Below are 24,515 nucleotides of genomic sequence, written 5' to 3'. Positions count from 1 at the left end.
GAAAATGGCATCCAATTGTGCGTAAAAAATGTGGCAAGGGCACTCAGTACTTATTTTAATCAACACAAGAGTCATCACAGGCTTTACCTTGATATTTTGGGATGGACCTTATATAAGGTCTCTATTTTCTGAGGTCCCCTGAATAATGTGTTAACAGTGATTAAAAAGAAGCATTTTTTGTATAAACACTGGCAAATGCAACAGCTGTCTTTCCAATCTGATACACTCTTCTGCCACTTAAAAATGTTAAGCATTAACCAGCACAGAAGTCCTCTTTCCTCCAAAGCCTCTTCACAAACATTTCCCACTGAACAGTGACAAGCCGCTCTCAGTATTGCCACTCTGAGAAGTAATTTCCAATACACATATACTAGCAGTGCTGCTCTGGCTTCATTCTAAATAAGAGGCGGCGGCATGCAAGAATTGAATTTATTATATGTGGTAGTAGAGAAACAGGTAGGTACTCCCCAGTGCGGGTGAATTCTTAGTGTCTGTGACAGGGAAGGAATCATAGCTCAGCCCAAAAGCCACTGGGGGCTGGCATGCAAGCTTTCTGTCTTTCAGATTTCCCTCAGTCCTGCCCTTCTGTAATTTTGCATTTCCAGTCCCAGGTCTCCTCTGAAATGACCTACCAAAGTAGCGTATGATCTAGATAAAAGTCTATGAAGAACTGGACTGATACTACTAAATAAATGACATCTGTGATAGCAACCTTTTCAATTAGTCTGACTGGAACAAATTCAGTTCTTCATGCCTTTTTGATATCACAATGTCATGAGACATTGTTTAGGGCCAATTTCAGGACAAGTGAAAGTAAAACGAGTCATACCAAAATGTCACTGTCCCCTATGCTATCAAGGTATGTCAAAATGAAGCCCTGAAAGCGAACTCAGGATGGAAGGCCATGTAGTATGACATGGGATCCCTCTATCAACTTCAAAATCCTACAGCTATTAGGAGGAACTTTCTGACTATGAGGGTCACTAGGCATTGGAACAGGCTACCTAAAGAAGTTGTAGGATCTTCTTCCCTGGAAATTGTCAAGAGCAGGTTAGCCAGACGCTTGGCTGAGATAGTTTAGTCAGGGATGGTCCTGCCTTGAGCAGGAGGCTGGACTAGATGACCTTGCAAGATTCCTTCCAGCCCCACTTCCCTATGAACCTATACAAGTAACGCTGCATATATCCAGGGACCAATGCCTTTTATCAGTGAGCCACCTATCCACCTAGTGATTCAAATCAGTTTTCAATCTGCATATAAAAAATGACAACACCTTTAAAAAATTGCTATACGTTGGATAGTTCATGCCAATGCCGCAGTGCATTTCATGAACTCAGGGAGAAATCTCTTTATGCCTGAAGATTTGAAGGAAAGAGGACTTACACCTGCTAGTGCTTAAACTTTAAATGATAGAAAAGTGCATTGAATATACTGGTATCTGCTCTGTAGTTACTTAACTTACATCAGTGATCACCAACCACTGGATCTTGATCCACCAGTAGATCTCAGAGCCTCTTGGAGTCAATCCGAGGCTGGGGTGGGGGCTAAGTGCCTACATGCATACACGCATGCACCCTAGCCCAATGGGTCAGTCCGTGGGGGAGGGAAGGGTCAGGGGCTAGATTGAGGCCCCCTTGGTGAGGGATAGTGCCGCAGAGGCAGGAGTTGAGATAAATTGAGTGGGACTCAAGCCAGGTGGGATTTACCTGCTGGGGAGGCGTGCCCTCAAATAATTTTTTCTGCCTCAATCTGTCCCCCGCTTTCTTTCCCCACAAACTTACCTGCTGGGCAAGGGGCGGGGTTGGTGGCCGCGGCGCACAGTACATCTTGCGTTGTTTTTAAACACCAAAGGTGATCTCCTACTTTAAAAAGTTGGAGACCACTGATTTACATTATACTTCTTTTTGCTAATTTTTTGCAAGGTAAAAATAAAAAATAAAATAAAAGGTCCCTTTGGAATGACGGAGCAGTGTGCATGTGCTTGCACTTCCAGTCTTGCATTCTGCCTCTGCAAACATCCTTTGGGGTCAGCTAGATCTGTAGCATGTAATGCCTCTGTGCGAATATGGCTAGCAAAATCAATTTACAATGTCCCACTGCAACTGTGTCGCAGACTGACAAGGCGTCACAGGAATGCCCTAATGCTGTGGCTCACACTTCAGTTCAAATTAGGTAAGAGCTCAGGTTAGTTATTATATCTGATGCCATTTAACCATCTCTGCAACATACTGTAAAATAGGTGTAAGAAACTCTTAAATCCAGTTGCATATAGCCTGGGCTGAATTCCTGATTATACTTTAAGACGTCTTTACATCAACAAAGCAGTAAGTGAGGCCAGTGGTGTAACAATTCAGACATCTCTCTAAAATGGACTGAAATAAAACTTGAGAGAAAAACACTCAACCTTAGAACTCCGAAATCTAGAACCTCCCCAAATCTCATGGGACTCTGATGTGGTTCGCTGACAACCCTTAGTTGAAGCTGTGCACAAGGGTTTTGCTTTGGACTCATCTCTACTCTTACAGTCCTGTTCAATCTCACAAACTACATCCATAAATAACCAACGTCTCCCCCGTAGCTTGCACAGCTAAACTAAGCAACCGGATGAACTTTCTTGCTCCTTCAGATCTCCTATTAGATGGCATTGTGGAGATTTTCTCCCTACATTCTCTCTGTGCTGAAGGGCTGGATATTTTTAAACTGGAAAAACTATACACAAAGCTGGGATTAAAAAACAAAGACTGAAAAAAAGAAATAAGATTTGTTTTTTAATAATTAAGACTTTCAAAAATAAGAAAGCGTGATGCAAATAACACGTTTGCATAAACAATTGTTGCTGAGCTGAATGGAGGGAAGGAGCTGCTCTTCGGAGCTAATTTACGATAAATACAGGGCAGCTATTTTTTCATCTACACTATTGTACAGCAGCCTGCACTGTTCATGGCCTGCGTAAGATGTTATCACAAAGTGGGGGAAGTGGGGGAGAAAGCAGGAAAGATATGGAGGAAACAATCTGAGATATTTTTGTTTTAGAGTACAAGGGATGCTTATTAAATGTCATCTTGATTTCAAGAGCCCAGGTGCTTGGACAGCAATGAACAGAAGACATATGACAAACAGAATCCTACTGCTCCTGAGAAACCAGAAGGAGACTAGCTTGGTACTGGGAAGATGGGACATTTCCTGCAGGTAGTGCTTTACTTCTGTGTTAAGCTCCTGTTGACTTTCCATTCACAAAGGCCACCTTCAGAGAGGGCTTTGGTCTTCTCGGTAGACCTATTCTGAAGGCAACACCCAGCTAAAATTTGGATTAATTATTCATTTAACTCCATTTCTGCATGCTGAAAATGATGTAAAAAATCTTCCAACAACCTTACTTGACTTGTGCAATTTCAGAGGGGCAGAGGATCCTGGACTGTTTTCTGTGATATCTTCTCCCAAGCTTTATTTTTGTGTTACAAAACAGAAAACGGGGAGAGGCAAGGACAGGTGGTTTCTATCCAGACCACATATGATCTGGATTCTCTAAACATGGCATATGTATTGTGGGTGCAGATAAGAGACTTCTGGCTGAGGTATAAAGCCAAGGAGGCATAAGAACGTATCTAGAGCTCTTGCCACTGGCCAGCGCAAGATGATACAAGTACAGGCATACCTCAGAGATATTGCAGGTTCGGTTCCAGACCACCGCAATAAAGCAAATATCGCAATAAAGCGAGTCACACAAATTTTTTGGTTTCCCAGTGCATATAAAAGTTATGTTTACACTATACTGTAGTCTATTAAGTGTGCAATAGCATTATGTCTAAAAAAACAATGTACATACCTTAATTAAAAAAATACTTTATTGCTAAAAAATGCTAACCATCATCTGAGCCCTCAGCGAGTCATAATCTTTTTGCTGGTGGAGGGTCTTGCCTTGATGTTGATGGCTGCTGACTGATCAGGGTGGTGGTTGCTGAAGGCTGGGGTGGCTGTGGCAATTTCTTAAAATAAGACAACAATGAAGTTTGCCGCATCGATTGACTCTTCCTTTCACAAAAGATTTCTCTGTAGCATGCGATGCTGTTTGATAGCTTTTTACCCACAATAGAACTTCTTTCAAAATTGGAGTCAATCCTCTCAAACCCTGCTGCTGCTTCATCAACTAAGTTTATGTAATATTCTAAATCCTTTGTTGTCATTTCAACAATGTTCACAGCATCTTCACCAGGAGCAGATTCCATCTCAAGAAACCACTTTCACCATAACAAATATAATAATAATGAAAAAGTTTGAAATATTGCGAGAATTACCAAAATGTGACACAGAGACACGAAGTGAGCAAATGCTGTTGGAAAAATGGCGCCGATGGAAAAATGGTGCTGATAGACTTGCTCGATGCAGGGTTGCCACAAACCTTCAATTTGTAAAAAACGCAGTATCTGCGAAGCGCAATAAAGCGAAGCGCAATAAAACGAGGTATGCCTGTATAGGAAATGCACTGATCTCCGGCAATGATACCCCACCTTAGCCAGTCAAGTTGAAAGGGAACCCATGTTCATGCCTCTCTTTTGAATGTGCAACCTAAAGTAGGAACAGACTGGGGAGTTCTCAGATCCATGTTAAGTGTGTGCTTTTTGGAGGATGTCCCATGAACTGGGGCAGAAGCTACTGTAGTTCCTTCTTTCATTACTCAGTGCTTTGATCCATCAGAGCAGGTGTTGGCAACATACAGCCCATCTGGCCTGAAAAAACACTGGATCTGGCCCACAGAGTCAGAGGGCTTTGCCTCTGCATTTAGTATTAAAAATTAGGCTAAATTTTAAAAAGGACTTATGAAAAGGACTAAATAGCTAGGAAACAATAATTTCAAGTCAAATGAAATATTTTGGGTTAAACACAAAAGTGGAATATATCCGTTTGCCAAAAAATGAAAAGCAATTGTTTTTGCTTCAACACAAATTGATTTTTTTCCCCACCAAAAACAAAAAATCTATCATGCCCAGCTCTGTATTCTAGCAGATTGTCTGAAACTTTAGGACATCCTAGTGTATTGTCACAATGACCATGTTACCTAGTACCGAGATCCAAGACCAGTGAGTCAAGATTTTTCGCTCTCTCAAATGCCAAGGCAGTGTTTGGTGAAATACCTAATATTTCACCAGGACCAGGAGCTAGTCTCTGCTGCACTGAGTTCAGCTACAGCTAGAGAGAGAACAGGCTCTGATTAAATAAAACAGATGAGGAGCAAAGGAGGACACCATGCCAAGGAAAAGCAATGCATCTGAGAGAGCCATATGCACTGGTCCAAATTCCATCTTTATTTCTTTTATATCTGGCAGGTGGGGAAGGAGAGACCAATGAATGAGTCTGAATCCTCAGACCAACATAGAAGGCATGCACATGAATGGAGGAAACTATTACCGCAGACAGAAGGAGGAATTTCTCTGTACTGTATTTTGGCCACTGTGGCTTTCTTCTGCAGGCCTCAAGGACATTTCTTTTCTTCTGCTGCCTGGACCCATCTGGGCCTGTCCTTCAGACTTGTGCACTTTCCTGAGGAGAGTGAAAATTCCACCATTTTTCTTTTAGCTTCTTGAAGACAAGCGGTGTGGACAAGTGAGGAGGATGGGGAAAAAATAAAAGCTCATCAGACCCACATTTCAGGCCTTATGCCCACTTCCTTACCATTCAGCAAGGAAACCACATGCACTGCTGCAACTTCCAAGCTAATCTATAACTATTACATGCAAGAGCAACGTGAAGGCTAGCGTCATCCTTTCCAGGCCTGTAGATCAGTACTGCCTGTTGGTTGATCAAAACGTTTCTTATTTTGGATCACTCCTGCCCAAGATTCCTCTAAGTAGCAGAGGGGTCATGAGATCTTTGGGCTTTCTTACAGAGCTACCACATATTTAACAGTTTTCCCAACCTGGTGGACACTGACCTGCTGACTGCTGGCAAGCTCAGAGCAAGTAGCCCTCCTGCAAAGAGATTTTGGTGATTCTAATACCTCTCCCTCTCCACATGCAAGATCCACAGCCTCACAAGTATCTTAGGCAAATTGGTTGTTATCCAGCTATGGTATATCAAAACCATGCAGGTGCTATACAAAACTGTAATTTCAGGACACTTTTTCTATTGAATCTAGATGCTAACCTGGGACCGTGTTTGACAACTGAACGACTACCCTCTGAAATACATTTTGGGATGAGACAGGATCTACAGAAAGGTGTCTTGACCCCCCCCAAAAAAAAAAAAAAAAAGAGAGAATATGCCCATCCAGGAATTCCTCATCCTTCATCCCAGAACATGCTATAGGAAACTTGACTTTCTTGGCCAAGGGTCTGACATTTGCTTCTAGTGTACTGCCTTAGGGTACAAGCTTTAGACAGACACCAGAACTAACTGAAGAATAAATCTGTTCTCCCTCCAGCCAGTCTCTGTCTGAATCACTAGTTGAGTGGAAGGGTCCTTGAAATATTGATAACAAACATGCATCCTCTTCCCTTTGAAGTGGGGCCTTCTATCAGCCCTGCCACGAACTTGTAAAATACCTCCTGATGCACTCCCCACAGTCTGGGTGAAGCCTGGTCTCTCCCACTTTTGCTCCCCTCAGCATATTTAATTCTAAAATTAAAATTATATTTAAAAATAAAACTTTTTAGCATGAACAAAATGGGGACAGATCACAGACCTGTATTTCTGAGTCTGCTCTCTGGGAATGAGAAATGAGGATGCATCTGAATAGCATGATGAGACGGAAGGGAGGAATGGGCACTTTCTTTCCTGTGCTGTCAATACAAACTCCCACCTAGCAGGGGCATTGAAGGTTACTGTAGTATAATTTTTCTCCTCTACACGCTTTATGGGGCAGCTAATGACAGTCTGAAATGTAGCACACCTCCCTCTTCGCAAATAATAACAAAGACATTAGAGATACCATGCCTCTCTCCTTCTGTTATGTTTCTTCATGTGAGAGGACCATTTATGGGGCAACAAGCTGGTTTCACTCACATGAACTGGGGACGTAACAACTGCCTCCTGCAGAGAAAACAAAGCAGTGCGTTTAAATACCACTCATAAACCTCCTGTTGGTAGCCCCTTTGTCTGAATATACAACTGTGTGTGCAGTTAACATTTGTCACATGGATTCAACATACACTAAGCGAGATTCAGAAAGATTCCACAGGGAAGAGTTCTCGCTCTTGTTATTATTCATGATATCTGAGGATTACTATGTGCTCAGCTACACGCATGTAAACACCCTTGCCCACTTCCAGGGCCACCAGTATGAAGCCAGCTCATATCAAAAGCCGCTTAAAGCAAGTCCTTAAAAGAATCTTTGGCTCATGCTGTAGAGGGTGATGTCAGCCCACTTGTCCAGTGGATTGAGAGCACACTTGGCATTTCTATTGGCAGTCAGGAGAAAGACTAAGAAATGAATGGGCACAGAGACTAAGCATCACTCCCTGTTACCACAAGCAACTTCTCTGTTGCAGACTGAGGCTCACTGGTAGGAGCAATAACAGGGGAAGTCCTTCTCCTGCTGCCTATGCTGTACCTGTTGTATCGCTAAACAGAAGCCATCAGTCAATAGGGCCGTAAGGAACTTCATTATTCCCAAACACTGCAAACCATTCAACTTATGAAAGATGGGGAAGAGAAAGTCCTAACAGGTAACTGTAATCACACCAGCTCCATCCCACCAGCAGGACATGGGGAGGTTGAAAAAACACAAAGCTGTTTAACAACTTGCAAAGTATGATGCAATTTGGCATGAAGATGGCATCAGAAAAGCTGAGATTCCATTCACGGCTGAGATTGGACAGAGTTATTTACCCTTCATCACAAAGCAATGGTGTGTCTAATTGCATTTTTTTCTCTTCCAATCAAGCAAGCAGGCATGCCACTGTGTCTATTACTGTGTGGGGTTCAGGGAACCCACGGCCTCCTTGTTTTGTACAAATTGATTTGAGCCATTCAGATACTGCACAAAGTTAAAAAAATATTCAAGTTAAGATGCCATCGTTCCATTCTTCCTCCTCTGTGCTCATGTATCTAAGTGCAAACATCATGTCACAAGCCCCTTATCTGGAGGGAAAGGTTGAAATGGTGGAAAGGAAAAACAAACAAAAAACAAACAAAAAAACTATTTCCACTCATTTCTACTTTGATTTTTACATATTACAAATGGGACCATCTCCCCTCCCCACACGCACACACAAGTAGACCCACACACCCATCCTCTCTGCATAGACAACCCACCAACCCTGAATTCAGGTACTGAATGGGAGGAAAGGGACTTGGGGAACACAAGATGAACAAATCTTTGCGGACAATCTTTTCCTGCAGAATACATTTGGAAGCGTTTTCCTTTCTGTTCTCACAGGAGGTACAGTGACTTAGAAGATGGGTATTTCCATCCAGACACAGTGAAGGCCTTGGTGAAACTTCTTCCGAGAAACTCACAGAATCACAGGGTCAGAAGGAACCTCAAGGGTCATCTAAGCCCAACTCTGTGGAGGATTAGTGCATCATTTATGGCACAAGTCACACACAAGCACAGATGGAGGCATGCAGGGGTAAGGGAGAGTAGCAGGAGGAAGTACAGACATCCAGAAGGACAAGAAAACTTGTGAGTGAGAAAGTACTAAAGAGAACAAGGCTGAAAATGTGTCTCTTGCTGCCCAGCATATCATGAAGTTGGTCCATGCTAGCAGCTGAGAAACAGGAGGGGAACAAGAAAGGTGAGTGTGGCAGAAGAACCTGGAGCCAGATTTTGATACCACCACTGTTAAAGTGAAAGGATTGGGAACAAAATGGAAATGAGATTAAACGGGCTACCCAGAGTACTGCAGAGACTACATACACTAACGGACCTGTGGCACTTGCACAACATCCACTGTTGGGAGGGTAAAGACGATGGCACCATACCAGCCTTGCCCATGGAAAAAAAAAAAAAACATTCAAGGGGATGTGGTAGCACATACTCACAGGGCCATGGCTCCTCTTCCCCTGCCTGCTTTGAATGGGTGCGTCTCCTCACATTCCCTGCTTATCTGCCCTCAAGACCCAAAGATGTTGCACCCAGCCATGCTCATGTGGATCCACCAAGACAGAGAGAAGACCAGAGGCAAAGAAGGCAGGGCAGGGTGGCACCTTAGACATTAACCGGTTCAGAGAAGCATAAGGACACATGTCTTTCTTATCAGGATTAGGAGGACTGCAAAGCAGCACCAAAGTGAACTGTGCATCATCTGCCATAAGGAATGGGAAGTCGGCTGTGCTGTCTCGCCCAGTGTGGGTAACTGGCATGCTCAGGGCCAAATTCTGTCCTCACCCTCTCATTTGATTTGGGGTGGAGCAGTGGAAACGAAGGCAGTGAGTGTAGGTACCTGAGGGCAGAACATGACAGCACATGGCCCAGAAGGTGAGGTTTACTCTGCTCTCATCAAAATTAACATTAACTGCACTGAGAGCCGAGCTAGAATAATGCTGAGCATTTCTGAAAATCCCATCCTCATAGCACTGGAGACGAGCCTCAGCAAAATGCCCTGCTTTCCAACAACCTTAAACCAGGAGAAAGTTGGGAAGTATGTTTAGTCCTAAAGCTTGTTCCCTTCTTTGGGCTTTATACAAACAGAGAAATGTGAAAACTGAACAGAACAAGCCTGCTTTGTTTAATGTTCTCACAATCCAAGCAAAGTTTTTTTTTCTCTTCCAAAATGCAGTGCTTCAGAGAAAGTTCATCTTCATTTATTTAGGCTAAATCAGTTGAAATGTTATCAAAAGTGAGTTAAAGTAATTCACAGAAAACAAAATAGGACTGGCTAGTTTTCAGAGCTTGTAATGCATCCAAATTAAAGCTAACTTATACTACGATTAAATTATTCAGGATGGTTCCTGTCAAGTAATTATGCTCAACAGGGGCTTGAAAATGCAATGTGCTATCATCTGTCACTTGATATCTAGTATAATGGGCTCAAGGGCCCGTCAGAACTGACTGTGAGAGAGAAATACAGGCATGTGGTATTCAAATGAAAACAGCAGCAGTAAGATGCTGACCACAGAGCAGCTCTTCAGAGAATACAGCGTGAGGGGGATGAGGTTCAGCGTGATCAGAGAAAGAAAGAAATTACACAAATAAATTGAAAATGGATACAGGCTACTCATCCAGCTCCCAAATATGTACCAAGACAGCCAAGGTTATGATAACAAGTGAGTGTTGCAGACAAATAGCTGCAATATCAGCCTTTATGTAAGGTCCAGGGCTGAGAGCCACAAGAAGGCAAGTTTCTGTCAACAAGTACAGCAAGACTGGCGAAACTGTCTCTCACCAGTGTGCTTCAACTCTGTACGTCCAGAGCTAAGATTTCAATTCAAACCTTGTTCAGCCCGGCAGTGACTGGAAACTAGGCTGCATCTTGTGATGATAGCGGTGATCCCCTGGGACCTTAACTGACATTGCCAAACAATATTTGCTAAACTAGATAATCAAAAGTCATAAGCTGGAAGAAAGTTTTGGCCACTGATAGCCCAGGTAGCACTGAACTGGAATTACAGGTTTAGCCCTCCAGTACCAAACATTAAGCCATCCCATCCACCAAGAAAACAAATGGAGTTGGGGGGAGGGGAAAGCAGCATAAGAAGCACTCGTGCAGACCAGACCTGATCCCCATCTAATCCAGCATCTTCACAGAGAGTGGCTAGTGCCAGATGTATTGGAAGAAGATGCAAAAACCCCACAGTGGACAACTGTGGAATAATTTACCTGCAAGAAAAGTTTCTTTCTAACTACAGACAGCTTATGCTTGGATAGCTGAGGGCTTCACGAGCGCGTTTTAATAAACAGGATCGTAGGAAAGTAGGGCTGGAAGGGACGTCATGAGGTCATCTAGTTCAGCCCTCTGCTCAAGATAGGTTCATCCCTGACTGAACCATTCCAGGCAAGCATCTGTCTGACCTCCTCTTGAAAACTTCCAGGGGTGGAGAATCTACAATTTCTCTAGGTGGCCAGTTCCAACGGCTGATCACCTTCAGAGTCAAAGTTCGTTCTAATCTCCAACCTATATTTCTTCTGTTGCAGCTTCCGGCCATTGCTCCTAGTCCTGTCCCATACAGCCGCAGAGAAAAGGCTCTCTCTATCCTCTTTATAATCTCCCTTTAGGTATTTGAAGACTGTTATCATATCTCCCCTCGGTCTTCTCCTTATATAAATATCTAAAACATGGACACATACACACACAAACAGAGTGCATTCTGGGTTTGTTTCAGAAGCAGGGCAGGCACACTTTTGACCAGAGTGCAACCCCTTAGTATTGTTTGAGTATGGCCACATGGCTACCTGTCTGATTTGCATGGGTCCACCTAGTCAGATGGGCACAGTGTCTGAAAGAAACACGCTGCTGCACATATAACTTTACTTGGGTAACAGAAAGAGGGAAGGACTGAGCTTGGAAAGCTGCAGCACAGAGAAGCTAAGAAAAAAATGCTGATTAGATACAAGACAGTGCAAAATGCTAAAAGAAAAATGAATATGGATAGGCTCCATGCTGAGAGGGAGACATGGAGGGGGTGAGAGTAAATGGCTATAGCTGGGAGGTAGAGAAGCCACTTGTGAAAGGTCACAGATGTCCATTAAGGTTCTGGAGAGAACTGTGGGAGCAGGGCTCTGGGAACGCCATCTCTGCAGAAGCACTGCCCTGCAGGAGTCAGCTGATAGCAGCGAAAGTCCCACACCCTCCACAGGCAGGCACAGGCTCAAGTAATAAACTGATGAATCAGCAACATTTCTCTTTTTTTTTAAAAGCACAAAGGGAAATAAGAGAGAAAGAAAACCAACCCCTGAAAATGAACCAGATTAGCCATGACCACACAGATTGGGATCAAAAAATCTATCGTGTTGAAATGAAGCTGTTTGCTTGTTCATTTTCTCCCTGCTCAGTGGGAATCGGTAGGGAAAATATTGAAAGATCAACCATGCGCATATATACGCACGCATATAACCTTCTCACATCCCTTATTCATAGCCTTTGCTGGAGCAGATGCAGGAGGACAGGCCCCTTGGAAAGTCTATGGAGCACTCAAGTGATGAGACTTTCCAACCTGTTGGTTCTCCAGACTTTTTGCCCTTAGAAGCCATTTGAGGTCATCACAGCAAATCCTGCATAGCCCCTGGCCAGCGCAAGCTTGACATTCATTCTGGAGAGGAAGTTAGCATAACATCTGAGGATGGAGAGGCGTCTTTATTCTTTTCATGTTCCCAGTCCATAGTACCCTCTGGTCTTCTTCAGTGCATGGAGGAAAGAGAGAGGAAGGGGAGGAGGAGAACTGAAGGGCTGAGAAAGGCACCATCCCTTCACTCCATCTGTCACAGCCTGCGGTGGAGACACAAGACAGACAGCAATCAGCACCAGAGCAATATCTACAGATTCTATTCCAAAGGAAGCAAATGTCATAGGAAAGCTGCCACCCACCATCGAGCAGGACTATCTGGACCCCATGACCATGCATTAATTTATTCATCTCAAGAATCATGCAGGAGTTAACAGGTTAATGCTGTTACTTGTGGATGTTACTCAGTGGTTAGAAGCAACCTGGGACAGGTAAAGTTAAAAAAACCTCCACTGATTCTTACACATTGGGGCCTTACCATGAACACAGTTTGACAGCTTGTACAGACCCACCCTCCCACATCATTTAAAGTTGCATCACTTTTTGGTGTAAGCAGCCCATAGTTTAATTACCCAGATCAGTGGTGGAGAAAATTATTTTTATGTACTTTATACATATGCAATCTTATCTAGGTTGCCATTACCTTAGCATGTGAGGATCTGATCTGTCATTGCTAATGAGCCCTTCATTACAACATGTCTCTATTCAGCCCCATCATAAGGCTCTGTCACATAATGCTGTCAGAGCAACAAGTCCTGCTTGACCCAGGAGTTCCCCATCTCCATGATCACCCGTGAGAATAATGCCCTTTGCATGACAGCACACAGTAGAAGAAGACAAAGGAAGTCCTTCTACTGCAGATCCACTAGTCCTCATAACAGCAGATGAGGGAGAAATTATCATTATCCCAGGCAGCAAGAAGCATTGTGACTAAAGGTGGCCATTCTACCTTGCAGACAACCTTTAGTTTCCATCTATGGCCTTCTCCTCAGAAATATGATTACGCAGCAGCCAAATCACAGTAGGTGGGAAAAAATTACCAGACTACCTACTCCATTTTTATGCCAAGGGAGCAAGAAGTCTCCAGACAGATCCCATATCCACCTGACATCATTCTTCACCTTAGCCAAAAGAGCAAGAAAGACCCAAGAAAAACAGGGGCACGCTTCTTACTAAACTATCATGTTACTGGTGTTGCATCCATGTTACCAAGTTACTAGACCTCTTCACTCCTCACATGCAAATTTCCCATGCCTGGGGGGAGAGGAATGGAAAGAGGACTGTAATGCTCACATCAGCAATGAACCCATCACTGATATAGCAACGGGGGACTATAGTACCATATCAAGTATATTTGGGACAGCCCTATTTCCATCTCCCACAGAGATCAGTAAATAGTCACCAGGGGTGAGTGCAGCCAAAGAGTAAGCAAATCATTACTAAAATGCATAATGCAGCTCTCATTACTCTGAGACACTGCTCTGAAGGAAAGAGCAGCAAGAGAAGGCCAGTAGCCGCCAAGCTGTCCTTAATGAGGGAGCCAGATAGACACCTCTGACAGAAAGCAACTGCGGCACTGAAACCCTCTTCCTCACTCCTCATCTCCGTGTAGCTAACTAAACAGAGGGCCTCAGAATTACAGTAATTAGGGGCAAGCTGCCAACCAGCAAAAGTTTGCCAGCAGTCATAGTACAGGCACAATTATTACAGTACCTTAAGTGCAATTGCTTAAAGGACCAAACACAACCAAGCAAGTCTAGAGCGTACTGCCTTTGGTTCACCAGCTTCTCACCTTCCTTGTGAAGGTCACTGTAGTATGTATTCTGATCATGAACTGGAAATTAACACCAGTCCTGATCAATGGTTCACAATGGACCATCTAGTTTTTAGGCTCTGAAAGACCAGTGTGCTGTTAGTTCCAGCTTTGCTGAAAACCTGTCTCCTTTCTGCCTCAGTGCATGCAATAACAATGATGGAGCAGCAGGAACTTCACTAGGGAAGGACAGTGCAATTCTATGGGAATAATTATCCAAAGTGACCTAGGAGTATTCTACAGTTTAAGGAAAGGAGCACAAAGAGTAAATTGGGCTTCAGTGGCTTCTTTGGGTCTGCAGAATAGAGATACTGCACCAGGGCTGAGAGATTAGGTTGCCAGAGGCAGGATGAGAAATCAACATCTCATGTTTCATGGTTGGCTCCCAGAAACATACATCCATCAGTAAGATGAGTTGAAATACAAGAAGTCCTTGGTTAGTATTTGCAGGTGGATTAGCACAGCTTCCCCCATTCATTGCACCTGTAGTGTCCTGTCTTCCATCCAATTCTCCAACTTCCATGGCAAGAAATAGGTTTCAAGATTAGGAGAAATCCTCTTCTCCAATTGGTAAATTTATGAAACCCTGTGTGGTACTACCCCATGCTACAAAGTAGTATATTTCCATGGCTATGTGCTAGGTATCATAAATGAAAAACAGATGCATGGAAAAGGACTTTCCCACTTCAAGAAACTTCGAGGGGAAAATGAAGCATGTTAGTTTGTAGGGGATTCTGAGGTCTCCCTTCTGCTATTACAGGGCCAAATTCTGAGACCCTGTTCAAGGACCTCCTCAGACAACAGGTTCACTGAAGCCAATGGGAGACCTAAGTCTTAGGATAAAATTATTGAAACAGTACAGCATTCAGCCCTCAGCTGTGTGTGTTAGAAGATATGCTTTGTCCATGTCTCTACAAACCCCTTCAGATGCTTGTTCTTGATCCATGTGCACCTCAGTGGTCCTGGGGTAGACAAAAGGTGACCACAAATCACCACCTCTTTAGGTTTTCTTTATCCCAAAGAAATAAAAATGTCCTCAAAGAGAGTGTATGGAAACTTCAGCTGCTTCTTTTTGAAGTCCTAACGTTCTGAGGTGAACGCGGTCCGCGTATGAACAGCCTTTGTGGAAGGCAAGGCAAGCCAGCGATACAAATATTGCATTAGAAGCACACACAGAGCGCATCATCTTACATGTCTGACCAAGACAGGGAGCATACATTGCTTTTCTACAAGGCACGTTTTGGAAACACTTTAGTTCAAGGTCCATTGCTGAATCAATGACAGTCCATGCTAGAGTTTGAATGATTAGGCTCTGCAGCATCTTCAGAGCGTGGATATATTATAATAGACAAATCCCTGGCCCATATTCACTCCCTCATGGACCAACTCCCTCTCTCCCCATTCACCCCCACACAGGCCACACGTCCCTTCTTCCTCCTCTCTTGCCCACTCCTACTGTTTCCCCTGCTATTAGAGATTCCTCTCCCAATGGCTGACTGTCAGCTCTGCCAGACAGCATGTCTAAGCCCTGATGACTGCTCCTATTTTTTTTTTCTCCATGGACCACACAACTCCAGTGGAGGCAACTAAACTGGCTCCACCCCTTGTTTCCAACAGCTTTTAAAGCCCTCCAGGACTCTCATCCATAGAAGCAGCTGGAAACAAGAAAAGCTAGTGCCACGTGACCAGCCAGCTCCGAGGCAACTTGTACTCCATGCATCACCAGTGGGCAGCAGTCGAGGAGCTGCTGTGTTAGGGAGACATTGTTCTCCTAGCCCAGCATGGGGGCAGCAGGATCCTTGTGACTGTTGGAAATACCCAGACTGAGGTGGGATGGGCGGAATGGTTTCCCTGTTAATTCTGCCCTAATTCCCTTTTGTATCACTGCAACGCTAATGTGCAACATTGCTAGGAGGCTCATGTGAGGCTCTGATTACAGCACCAGGGACAGTAAGAAACAAACTTATGGATGTCCAGGGAGAGGAGCAGGAGTCTTACTCTGCTGACTTCCAGAAGTGACCAGGGTGGGAAAGGCGACGGTTCCGCTTTGGCAGTTTCTCCAGCATCTCCATGAGCTTGGTGAAGGTGGGTCTCTCCTCCTGTTCATACGCCCAACAGAAGAGAAGGATGTCCTGCAGCATGTACAGGAAAAGCAATGAAACAACAGAAACAGCCCTCTCCCTCACTTGACTGGCTCTGTCCCTATGCAGACAGAGACCAGCCTGAACCAAATCCCAGGCTCCACCTGCATACTTTGGAGATCAAGAGACACTCACGAGCTGCTTAACTGACAGACTTCAGCTGCTTGTGCAAACTCAGTAGTTCAAACCCCATCTCTAACAACATAGTCTTACAGAAGTGGGGTGTGGGCAGTAGTAGCGATCTCCCAAGGAGGTATGCTCTTCCAGGCCCTGCAGAAACTAGGTAAATGCAGGGAACCTGAGCAGTTGTGCTGCAGTTGGGAGAGGAAAGAATGTATATCATCTTCCTGAGTCCTGAGGCTCTCCCCATTACTACCCCATAGCTTTAATTGCTTTCCTCTTTCTGGCCAAGGAGAACTGGACAGGGCATCAAAAATATGTCAGGCTCATCTAGAGCTGGCCAGAACTCTAGCCCTACCCCTCCTAGGTAGGGCTGCTGGGCCTCCACTGCACCAACCGTCTACTCTGCCAGAGACAGCAGGATGTGAACATCAGCCCCTGGCACAGCAAAGCACTGGGCATTTCCTGTGGCCAACCCTACTATTGTGATTTTTGGAGGATCAACAAATATTTTCTCACTGTGTCACAGTTGAAGCAAATTCACCCCCTCCCCCTGCATCAATAGGCCTAAAACTCTCTGGCATCACATACCGATATTTCTTTGCCCATGCCGATCTGGCTGAGGTTGGGCTTCATCCCTCTGCCCACTTGCCATATTATTGCCTCTGCTGGTTGCGTCTTGAAAGGCCACTCCCGTGCATGCAGCTCATACCAGATAGTGCTGTTGGGAGACAGTAGCACTGGGACTCAGAACATAATGCCATGGATGCACTGTGAGGTCAGCCTGAACAGGGGACCTGTGTCCACATGATCTCCCTGCACATCCACCCTGAGAGGGTAGGTCCTGCAAGGCACTTTCCTTGTTCAATGGTCATGGTACACAAGGAGGCACTTTTCCAAGAACGTACATTACCCTCCACAATCTCCTCCTCTCCCTCTTATGTAGATATTGCCCTGTATCTAGGGATTTCAAAGCATTTTACAACAATAGATATTATCCCCATTTCACAGATCAGGAAGCTGAGACAACAAGGTCAGTGACCTGACCAAGATCATACAAGTTACTGGCAGACTCCAAATGAAAACTCAGGTTGCCTGACAGCTAGCCCCACACTCCCATTTGTGAGGTATTTTAATCACAGTCTGCTCTTGTCCTGGCTTTGTTATTTGGCCTTCCCCTTCCAGCACATAATTGGCTAGAACCTCAGCTGGTGTAAAATTGGCATAGCTTCCTATTTACACCAGCTGAGAATCTGGCTGCCTAAGAGCAGAATAGACCTCTCTGATGGGAGGCACAAATATACTGAATAGCAAGCCTGCTGTATCAAGTGGGGAACTCCTGCAGTGCTGCAATAGTGGTTCAACCTGCCGCATGTGGAGAAGCTTAATAGATAATGCAGGGGGTAAATATGCCTTACAGCTGCTGGCTATCTTTTACATTCATGCCACCTGCTCCAGCTGGATTGGGAAGACGGCTCTGCAGAAACAGGAGGGACAAGGATTTGCTTTAACTTTTACATTTTGCCCCCAGACAGAATACAACAGACCAGTGGAAGAAATCTGGAGAGAGCTTGTATCAGGGGTACAACTGGGACACAGGTGGTCAGGGTTGACTGTAGAGCTAGGGTGGTCAAAATATGGCTGCCGCCAAGCACTTTCATCCAGCCCGTGGCGCCCACCAGTGAATTGTACCTCGTCCAGCCCTTCCATCCATGAGTGGGAGTGAGGTGCCTACGTATACACACCCCACCAACATACCCTACTGCGCCTTGCTCCCACCCTCACGTGCAGAAGGGCCTGGGCCAGCCTGAAGCAGCTTCTGGGTGGGGCTGTTCGGCTTCCTTGGCGTCCGGCTTGCTCCAGGCACCAAGTAGCGAAGTGCTGGGGGCAAGAAGCTGCAGTTGGGCAGAAGTGCGGAGCATGGGTCTAGGCCTGGTGACAGCACAGAGCACGCACCCACGAGAGGGGCTGCATGGAGCTTCAGTGGGCAGGGTGTGTGTGTGGTGTGGGGGTGGGGTAAGGACCCAACCATATTCTCCCCAAGGTGTGCAACCTTTGCCAGTGGCAGCAGCAGCAACAGCAAGCAGGGGCGCTCAGGGTGCTCATGCCTCGTGCAGGTGCTGCTGCCCGGCAGCGCACAGTTCCAGCCAGTGCTGCATATCACAGTGAGAAGCACAGCCTGGCTGAGCTGTCTCTATCGCACAGCACTCTGCACGTGCAGCTCTTGGCACTCATGTCACTGGAGAGAAGCTCCGTATGCTGGAGCCAGTTGCCTTCACTGCTTCCTGCTGCACAGCTCCTGGGACTCCACCAGGAGTGGAGAGGAGCCCCAGCCACTGCTTCCCCTCAGAGTCCTGGGACCTGCGTGGCAGGGGATGGGAAAGACAGCTAGATCTGAAGCGTGGAGCTTCCCTTCAGTGGTACACGAATGCTGGGAGCTGCATGTGCACTGCACAGAGTGACACACGATAGAGGCAGCCTGGCCAGATTATGCTCCTTGCTGCAATGTGCAGTGCTGGCTGGAGCCGTGTGCCACTGGGCAGCAGCACCTGTGCCGGGCACGAGTGCCTCGAGCCCCCCCACCTGCCGTTGCTGTTGTCACCACCACTGACACCGACAGAGGCTGTGCACCGTGGGAGGGATTATGGAGAGGGGGTCCTCCCTCCCCTCACATCCCACAAATGCCATATACCCACACCCTGCCCCCACAACTCCCCCCAAATTTACACCTCCCAACATACCCTATTGCCCCCCACATACAGCCACAACCCCTCACAACCCCCACACCCCCCATATACAAGCACACCCCCTCCCACACCCCACCATACACACGCACACACCCTATCACACACACACAATAAACAAAACTAAGACTTTATTTTTGAGTTATTGTACACAAACACAAATCATGACAAAAATATTTTTTGTAATAAAGTTAAAATATGTTATAGTAGGTGTTTGACTTTTAGCGTATGATTTGTTTTGTTTTTTCCTGGTTCCAGATGGCAACCCCCCCCTCCCAAAAGGAGAATTTCTGGGGGGCACGGGGAGGGATTTCTGGTGGCAAAGGTCAGGGATTAGGGGCAGGGTTTCTGGTCCCCAGATGGCAAGCAAGGGATGGGGCAACTGTCAAGGGGAAGGCCTACCCATGTGACCTTTGAAAGCTCACCAAACCTCATTAAGTGGCCTTCCAGCTGAAATAATTGCCCACCCCTGCTATAGAGGGTCACAACCCTGGGGATCAGAGAGATAGTTAGCCATGTTAGTCTGAAGTCAGGCAGAAGGTAAGGCAGGGTAGCACCTTAGAGGCCAACTGTTTCAAAAGAGGCATGAGGGAATCAGTAATAGACAAGGTCAAGGAAGCAAGGGTCCACACTAAAGTCAGGCAATCAGGAGGTTGAGGTCTGTATAGGACCAGGACCTAGACAGTCACCCTGAGTAGAACCACAAGCCCAGGGGACTCAGCAATAGGAGGCAGGGATGCACATGAACCTTTACTCAGAGGATCAAAGTAGGCAGCTACATGGGGCTGGGACATGGGAGATCACCAAGCTAAGCCAGGAGTCTGCTGTCAGAGGACAGGGGTCTGAATTATAGTTTGGAGCACATGGGGTTAGGATCTGGCAAGGTGGTCTGGAAGCACTAAGGGTCAGGAACCATGAACAAGGATGAAGCCAAGAAGCAGGACCCAAGGAACAGGGAGCCAGAACCAGGGAAGCAGGACCTAGGGTACTAGGAACGTAGAGGCAGGACCCAGGAATCAAGGGCGAGAATCACAAAACTAAGAACAAGGAGTCGGAAGCAGCCGGCTAGCCAAAGACGCGTCTGTTCTGCTGAGTTCTGACCGAGCCGCTGCTTTTAAGCAGGCAGCCGCTCCCATACGGACAATGGCCAGCTGGGTTTAGTTAAGCTACTGGCAGTCAGACCCTCTCAGTAACCAGAGCCAACTGGAGGCAATTTCACCTGCTTGCTGCCCTGACTCCTAACAGTTTGAACTGTGATGCAAGCCCCATCACCCTATCCCTTATTCCTTACTGCAAGGTGTGGAAGAATCCCATCCCAGTCTTTTATTAGTTTTTTTTCCTTTGTCATTGTCCCCTCACCTGTCTGTCAACCTGGTTGCCCTGGGTTATGGCTATCATGTGACCTCAAGCAGGTACAGGGGAAGTGAACCTAGTCTCTATTGTTTTAAGCACTGACCTCATGGCATGGGGGCAGGTGCTTGAGCCATGTCACACCCTTAGGTGACTGTGATACTTTTTAAATTGGTTGGTTGGCATTGAACAACACCTACTTTTGACTGGTTCTTGAAGGTAAGGTCAAAAAAGGTTATTTAAGGGTCCCTCCATCCTGGGGGAGAGAGGAGAGGCATCTTAAAACTCACTGACACACAATGCACTGCCTGCCTCCAGAGGAAGCTCAATCAGCTTCTGGGTGATACCTGTGAGTAACTTACCTGAAACTTATCTAGAAATATAGCTTACTGTAATGTAGAAGCATAACAAAAGGCTACTAAACAGTACTGTTTGCTCTGGGTTATTTTTTGACATTTCTCCACCTGTAGCCTTCCCCAAGCCTACTCTCTTTAACCAATAATGCTCTCCGCTATAACAAGCTCGGTGGTACTTACTCTTGCTGGGAGAGGGATTGGGCAAGGCTTTTTTGCTCCCTTTGCTCGGCTGTCTAAGGGAGGCTACTTTCTATGCTTCAGGCTAATAAAAGCACTCTACAATCCCAAGGTCTACAGGGCCTGTGTATCCCAGGCAGCACAGGGCCCAGATAAAGGCCTGAGTCCGGGTGGTGGTAGCGGTACCCCAGGCTTGCAGGTGTGCTCCAAGAAGGGGATTGACCAGAAGTTGCTGTCCCTGGGAAGGCATCTGAAGCCTGGTTTTTGGTGGGGTGAAGTGGGGCGGGTGTCTTGGCACAGGAGCACCCCCTACTGGCCTGCCACAGGAAGGATCAGCCACCACCAAGGCGAGAGGGGGCAGGGAAGACTCCACATCCCATTTACTTCTTTAGCTCAGGTCCCATGTACACTGCAGTGAGCTGAATCCAGCCCCTGCATCACTCTGGAACAACCCACTGGGCTTCCTGAAGTAACCAATGAACTCTGCACTGCAAAGAATTTGCATGCCAGGGCCGGGCAGCTCATGTTACTGTGCAGTCCTCACTGTTTGGGGGTGCTGCTGCTGCTGTCTGTTTTGACAGGACATAACTGCATTATCAGGAAACGGGGATATTCTGGCAACTGGGTCATCTTGGGACAGAGTCCAGATGGTGGGAAAGAAACACTTGCTGGATCCTCCTGCTAAACAGATCAGGACTTCATAACATTTCAGAGTAAGCAGCCTACTGAAATGGTGTTTGGTTTAGGAAGCCCACACCTCCTGGATTTATGTTGAGCTCAACTACAAGGTCTGCAGGCATTTTATTTAAATAGCATTTTCAACTCTGGCTCAGTTTGACAGAAGACTAAGGAGATTTTAAGCCACCTTTGTTTTTCCCTCTCCCCCAGGCAACAAACTTATTCAGTCGCCAGCATAGCTTAGAGCAGCTTCAAGGCTGAGCCAAAGTTCACCTGCCGCTTAGGAGTAAAAGATGCTGTTATATCTGTGCACTCTGGCCACACTCCTGATGCACCTCCTCTAGACCTGGTAGAAGCAGCCAATGTCTTCTCCTCACCCCCGTAACTGCAGACAATTCAACCACTTCCCTCATGCTTTCAAGAGACATCAATCTTCTGCTTCAAAAATGCCCTGAGACAGACAGCCGCGTCCATGGCTATTGTTCTGCTTCACATTTATAATATTCACCAAGACGTGACTTGAGGGGGAGAAAAAAAAAATATTGTCCATAACAGCAACAATCACTGCACAATGCAAAATACATTCAGGGAGGGGAGAGGGAGAAATACAGCCTCATGCTCTAAATCTCTCAGGTATTAAATGAAAAACAGAAATCTACCAAGAAAAAGGGAGTGCTTCTTGACAGGGTAATGAGAAGTATCAGCCAGTGTGAAAGGAAGGTCTAGGCCTTTGAAAATGCGGCCCATTGTCCCAGAGCGAGTTCCTCTCCAGCGGACAACACTACCAGCTAAACTGCAGCTAGGGACTTGGAAAACTGTAACTAAATAGTTGAATTACAAAGTTGTAAAGTATCTGTGAGCCACACACACCAGACTAGGTTTCTTACTCCTCCACCAATACTGCTGTCTTCTGCTCCCTGAAGAAGATGGTGGCAGGGAGGAGCAGGGAGAGACAGCACAGATGCTAGCCTCCCTCTTTCTGCAGCAGCTGCCTGAGCTTCTCGCTGCTGAACCTGGCCAGAGACAACCTCTATCATCACTTCCAAGAAGAAGGCAATAGCAGCCAGATTCCACTTCAGCTGCCCTTGTTCCCTGCCACCCTTTCATCGGACTTCATCCTCTAGAAGGTGGAGAAGTAACTTTTCTGTGTTCATAAGTGATCTCTTGGGATTATTCTGAAGGTTTCACAGGGTCAGTCTTCAGGCTCTGAACGTTCCTGTTTTGAAATCATGTGTCTTAGGAAGGACTATTTCACTAAGACTGACTGGCTTTGTGGACTATATACAAAGTGGATTTTTGAGGAGGAGCCACTAGTTTCTGCAGCCACTGACCTTTTGCCTTTTATCTCTACTTACTATAGCATTTGGAATGGACTGAGAATGAAAGCCGAGCAGCACCAGCGACAAAGACTAAAAACTTATTTACATATACTTGGTTCAATACACGCAGTCTAAAAGTAAACTTTATTTCTAAGTAGGTCTATCTATATGTTTCTAGAATGCCAGTCATCAACCTAGGACCAGGGCCAAAGCCCCCACTCATGGTAAGTGATTTGGCTCAGAGCATTTGGCCCCAAGATATACCCAATATAACCACTATGGTTAAGTCCTTCCCTAGCCTCCTGAGATGGGCATTAAGATGTAAAGCAGACCTCTCTCTTACAACAGTGATGGTTGCTATCAACACTTTGGAGGAGATCTGTTGATGGATTTGCTAGGGGTTTGACATTAAAAGCCTTCCATGCCACCTACTCTCACCCAGGGGCGGGTTACTTAGGGGCCCCCTGGGGCATCAGTGGCAGCATGGCCCAGGCGGGCATCCAGGGTGGGCAACAAGCACCTCCTCCCCTCTGGCCAGGCCAGGGCCAGGGGCAGGCAAGGGGCTCCCTGCAGGTGGCGGCAGCTTCCCAAGGTCATCTGCTGCCAAGCAGCCCCAAAGGTGGCCCCACGCCCCGCTGTCTGTGGGTGGCCGCCAGTACCAGTGCCACTGCAACAGGAGGCAAAAGGACAGCCATGCCCTGCCAAGGCTGGAAGAGGGTGGGCAGACAGCTGGAGGTGGTGTAGAGCCTGTGCTCTGCTTCCCCACCCTCAAGGCTGGCCCCAGCTCTGGCTCATCCCACAGCACTGGGGGACCACAGCCGCAGCTGTATAACGCCCTCTGGCCAGGCTGAGCCAGGGCTGAGCTGCCTTCACCTCAGCAGTGCTCGTGTCCCCTGGCTCACCCTGCACCTGCTGCAGAGACAGGGTGTGCCCAGCCACAGCCCCCTGGCAGGCACAGAGGGAACTTGCCCTTACCTGGTGGGGCTCCCCAGTTTTCTGTTTGCCCAGGGCCCCAATAAATCTTAATCCACCACTGCTCTCATCAGTGAGAGTCACATGAGCAGAAAGCCTAAAGGGCAGGACTTCAGATTTGGAGCAACTAAAGGCTTGGCTTAAAGGATCCCATAAGATACGACTAACACAAATACTGATCATTATGGCTGCCCCAAAACCTGACAAAAAACAGCACTTTAAACTGGGTGCATTCCCGCACCAAGCCCAGCACCCACACAGAAGAGGCATTATATTAACTGGACCCAGTTCGCCTAACATCTCTATAGGCTGGGTGATTTAGTGGAGCTATTTTGGCACTTTTATCTAATAGCTGATTGAATCAGCTATTAGATAAAAGAACCATAAAGCCTTGCTGAAGTGCCTGATCTATACAGACACAGTGGAGCCGGGTCGAAGCAACCACGCTGCTTCTTCTGGTGAAACAGTTTGTTTTTGTTTTTTTTAACATCTGTAAGCAGCTTATGTTTCATAGTTTCTAGGGTCGGAAGGGACCTGAGCAGATCATCTAGTCTGACCCCCTGCCATGGCAGGACGAGCACTGGGGTCAAATGACCCCAGTAAGGTGGTCATCCAACCTCCTCTTAAAAACCCCCAGGGTGGGAGCCTGCACCACCTCACTTGGAAGCTGGTTTCAGACTCTAGCC

General features: G+C 46.3%; 1 protein-coding gene across 1 annotated transcript in view; it reads right to left on the bottom strand.

The window, feature by feature from the left end:
- Window positions 1–5,274: 5,274 nt before the first annotated feature.
- The window catches only part of KSR2 (kinase suppressor of ras 2), a 23,614-nt gene continuing 4,373 nt past the window's right edge, over window positions 5,275–24,515 (bottom strand). The window contains exons 3-5 of the mRNA XM_019506616.1: window positions 16,825–16,954; window positions 15,971–16,104; window positions 5,275–12,362 (exon numbers count right to left, since the gene is read on the bottom strand). Of these exons, the coding sequence (XP_019362161.1) occupies window positions 12,356–12,362; window positions 15,971–16,104; window positions 16,825–16,954 (271 nt within the window). The 3' untranslated portion in view covers window positions 5,275–12,355. The remainder of the gene's footprint in view (window positions 12,363–15,970; window positions 16,105–16,824; window positions 16,955–24,515) is intronic.

The sequence above is a fragment of the Gavialis gangeticus genome, unplaced genomic scaffold, assembly GCF_001723915.1.
Source record: "Gavialis gangeticus isolate Ggan-Ray unplaced genomic scaffold, GavGan_comp1, whole genome shotgun sequence".
NCBI lineage: Eukaryota > Metazoa > Chordata > Crocodylia > Gavialidae > Gavialis > Gavialis gangeticus.
Note: the sequence above shows the minus strand (reverse complement) of the source record. Positions and strands in the feature narration are given on the sequence as shown.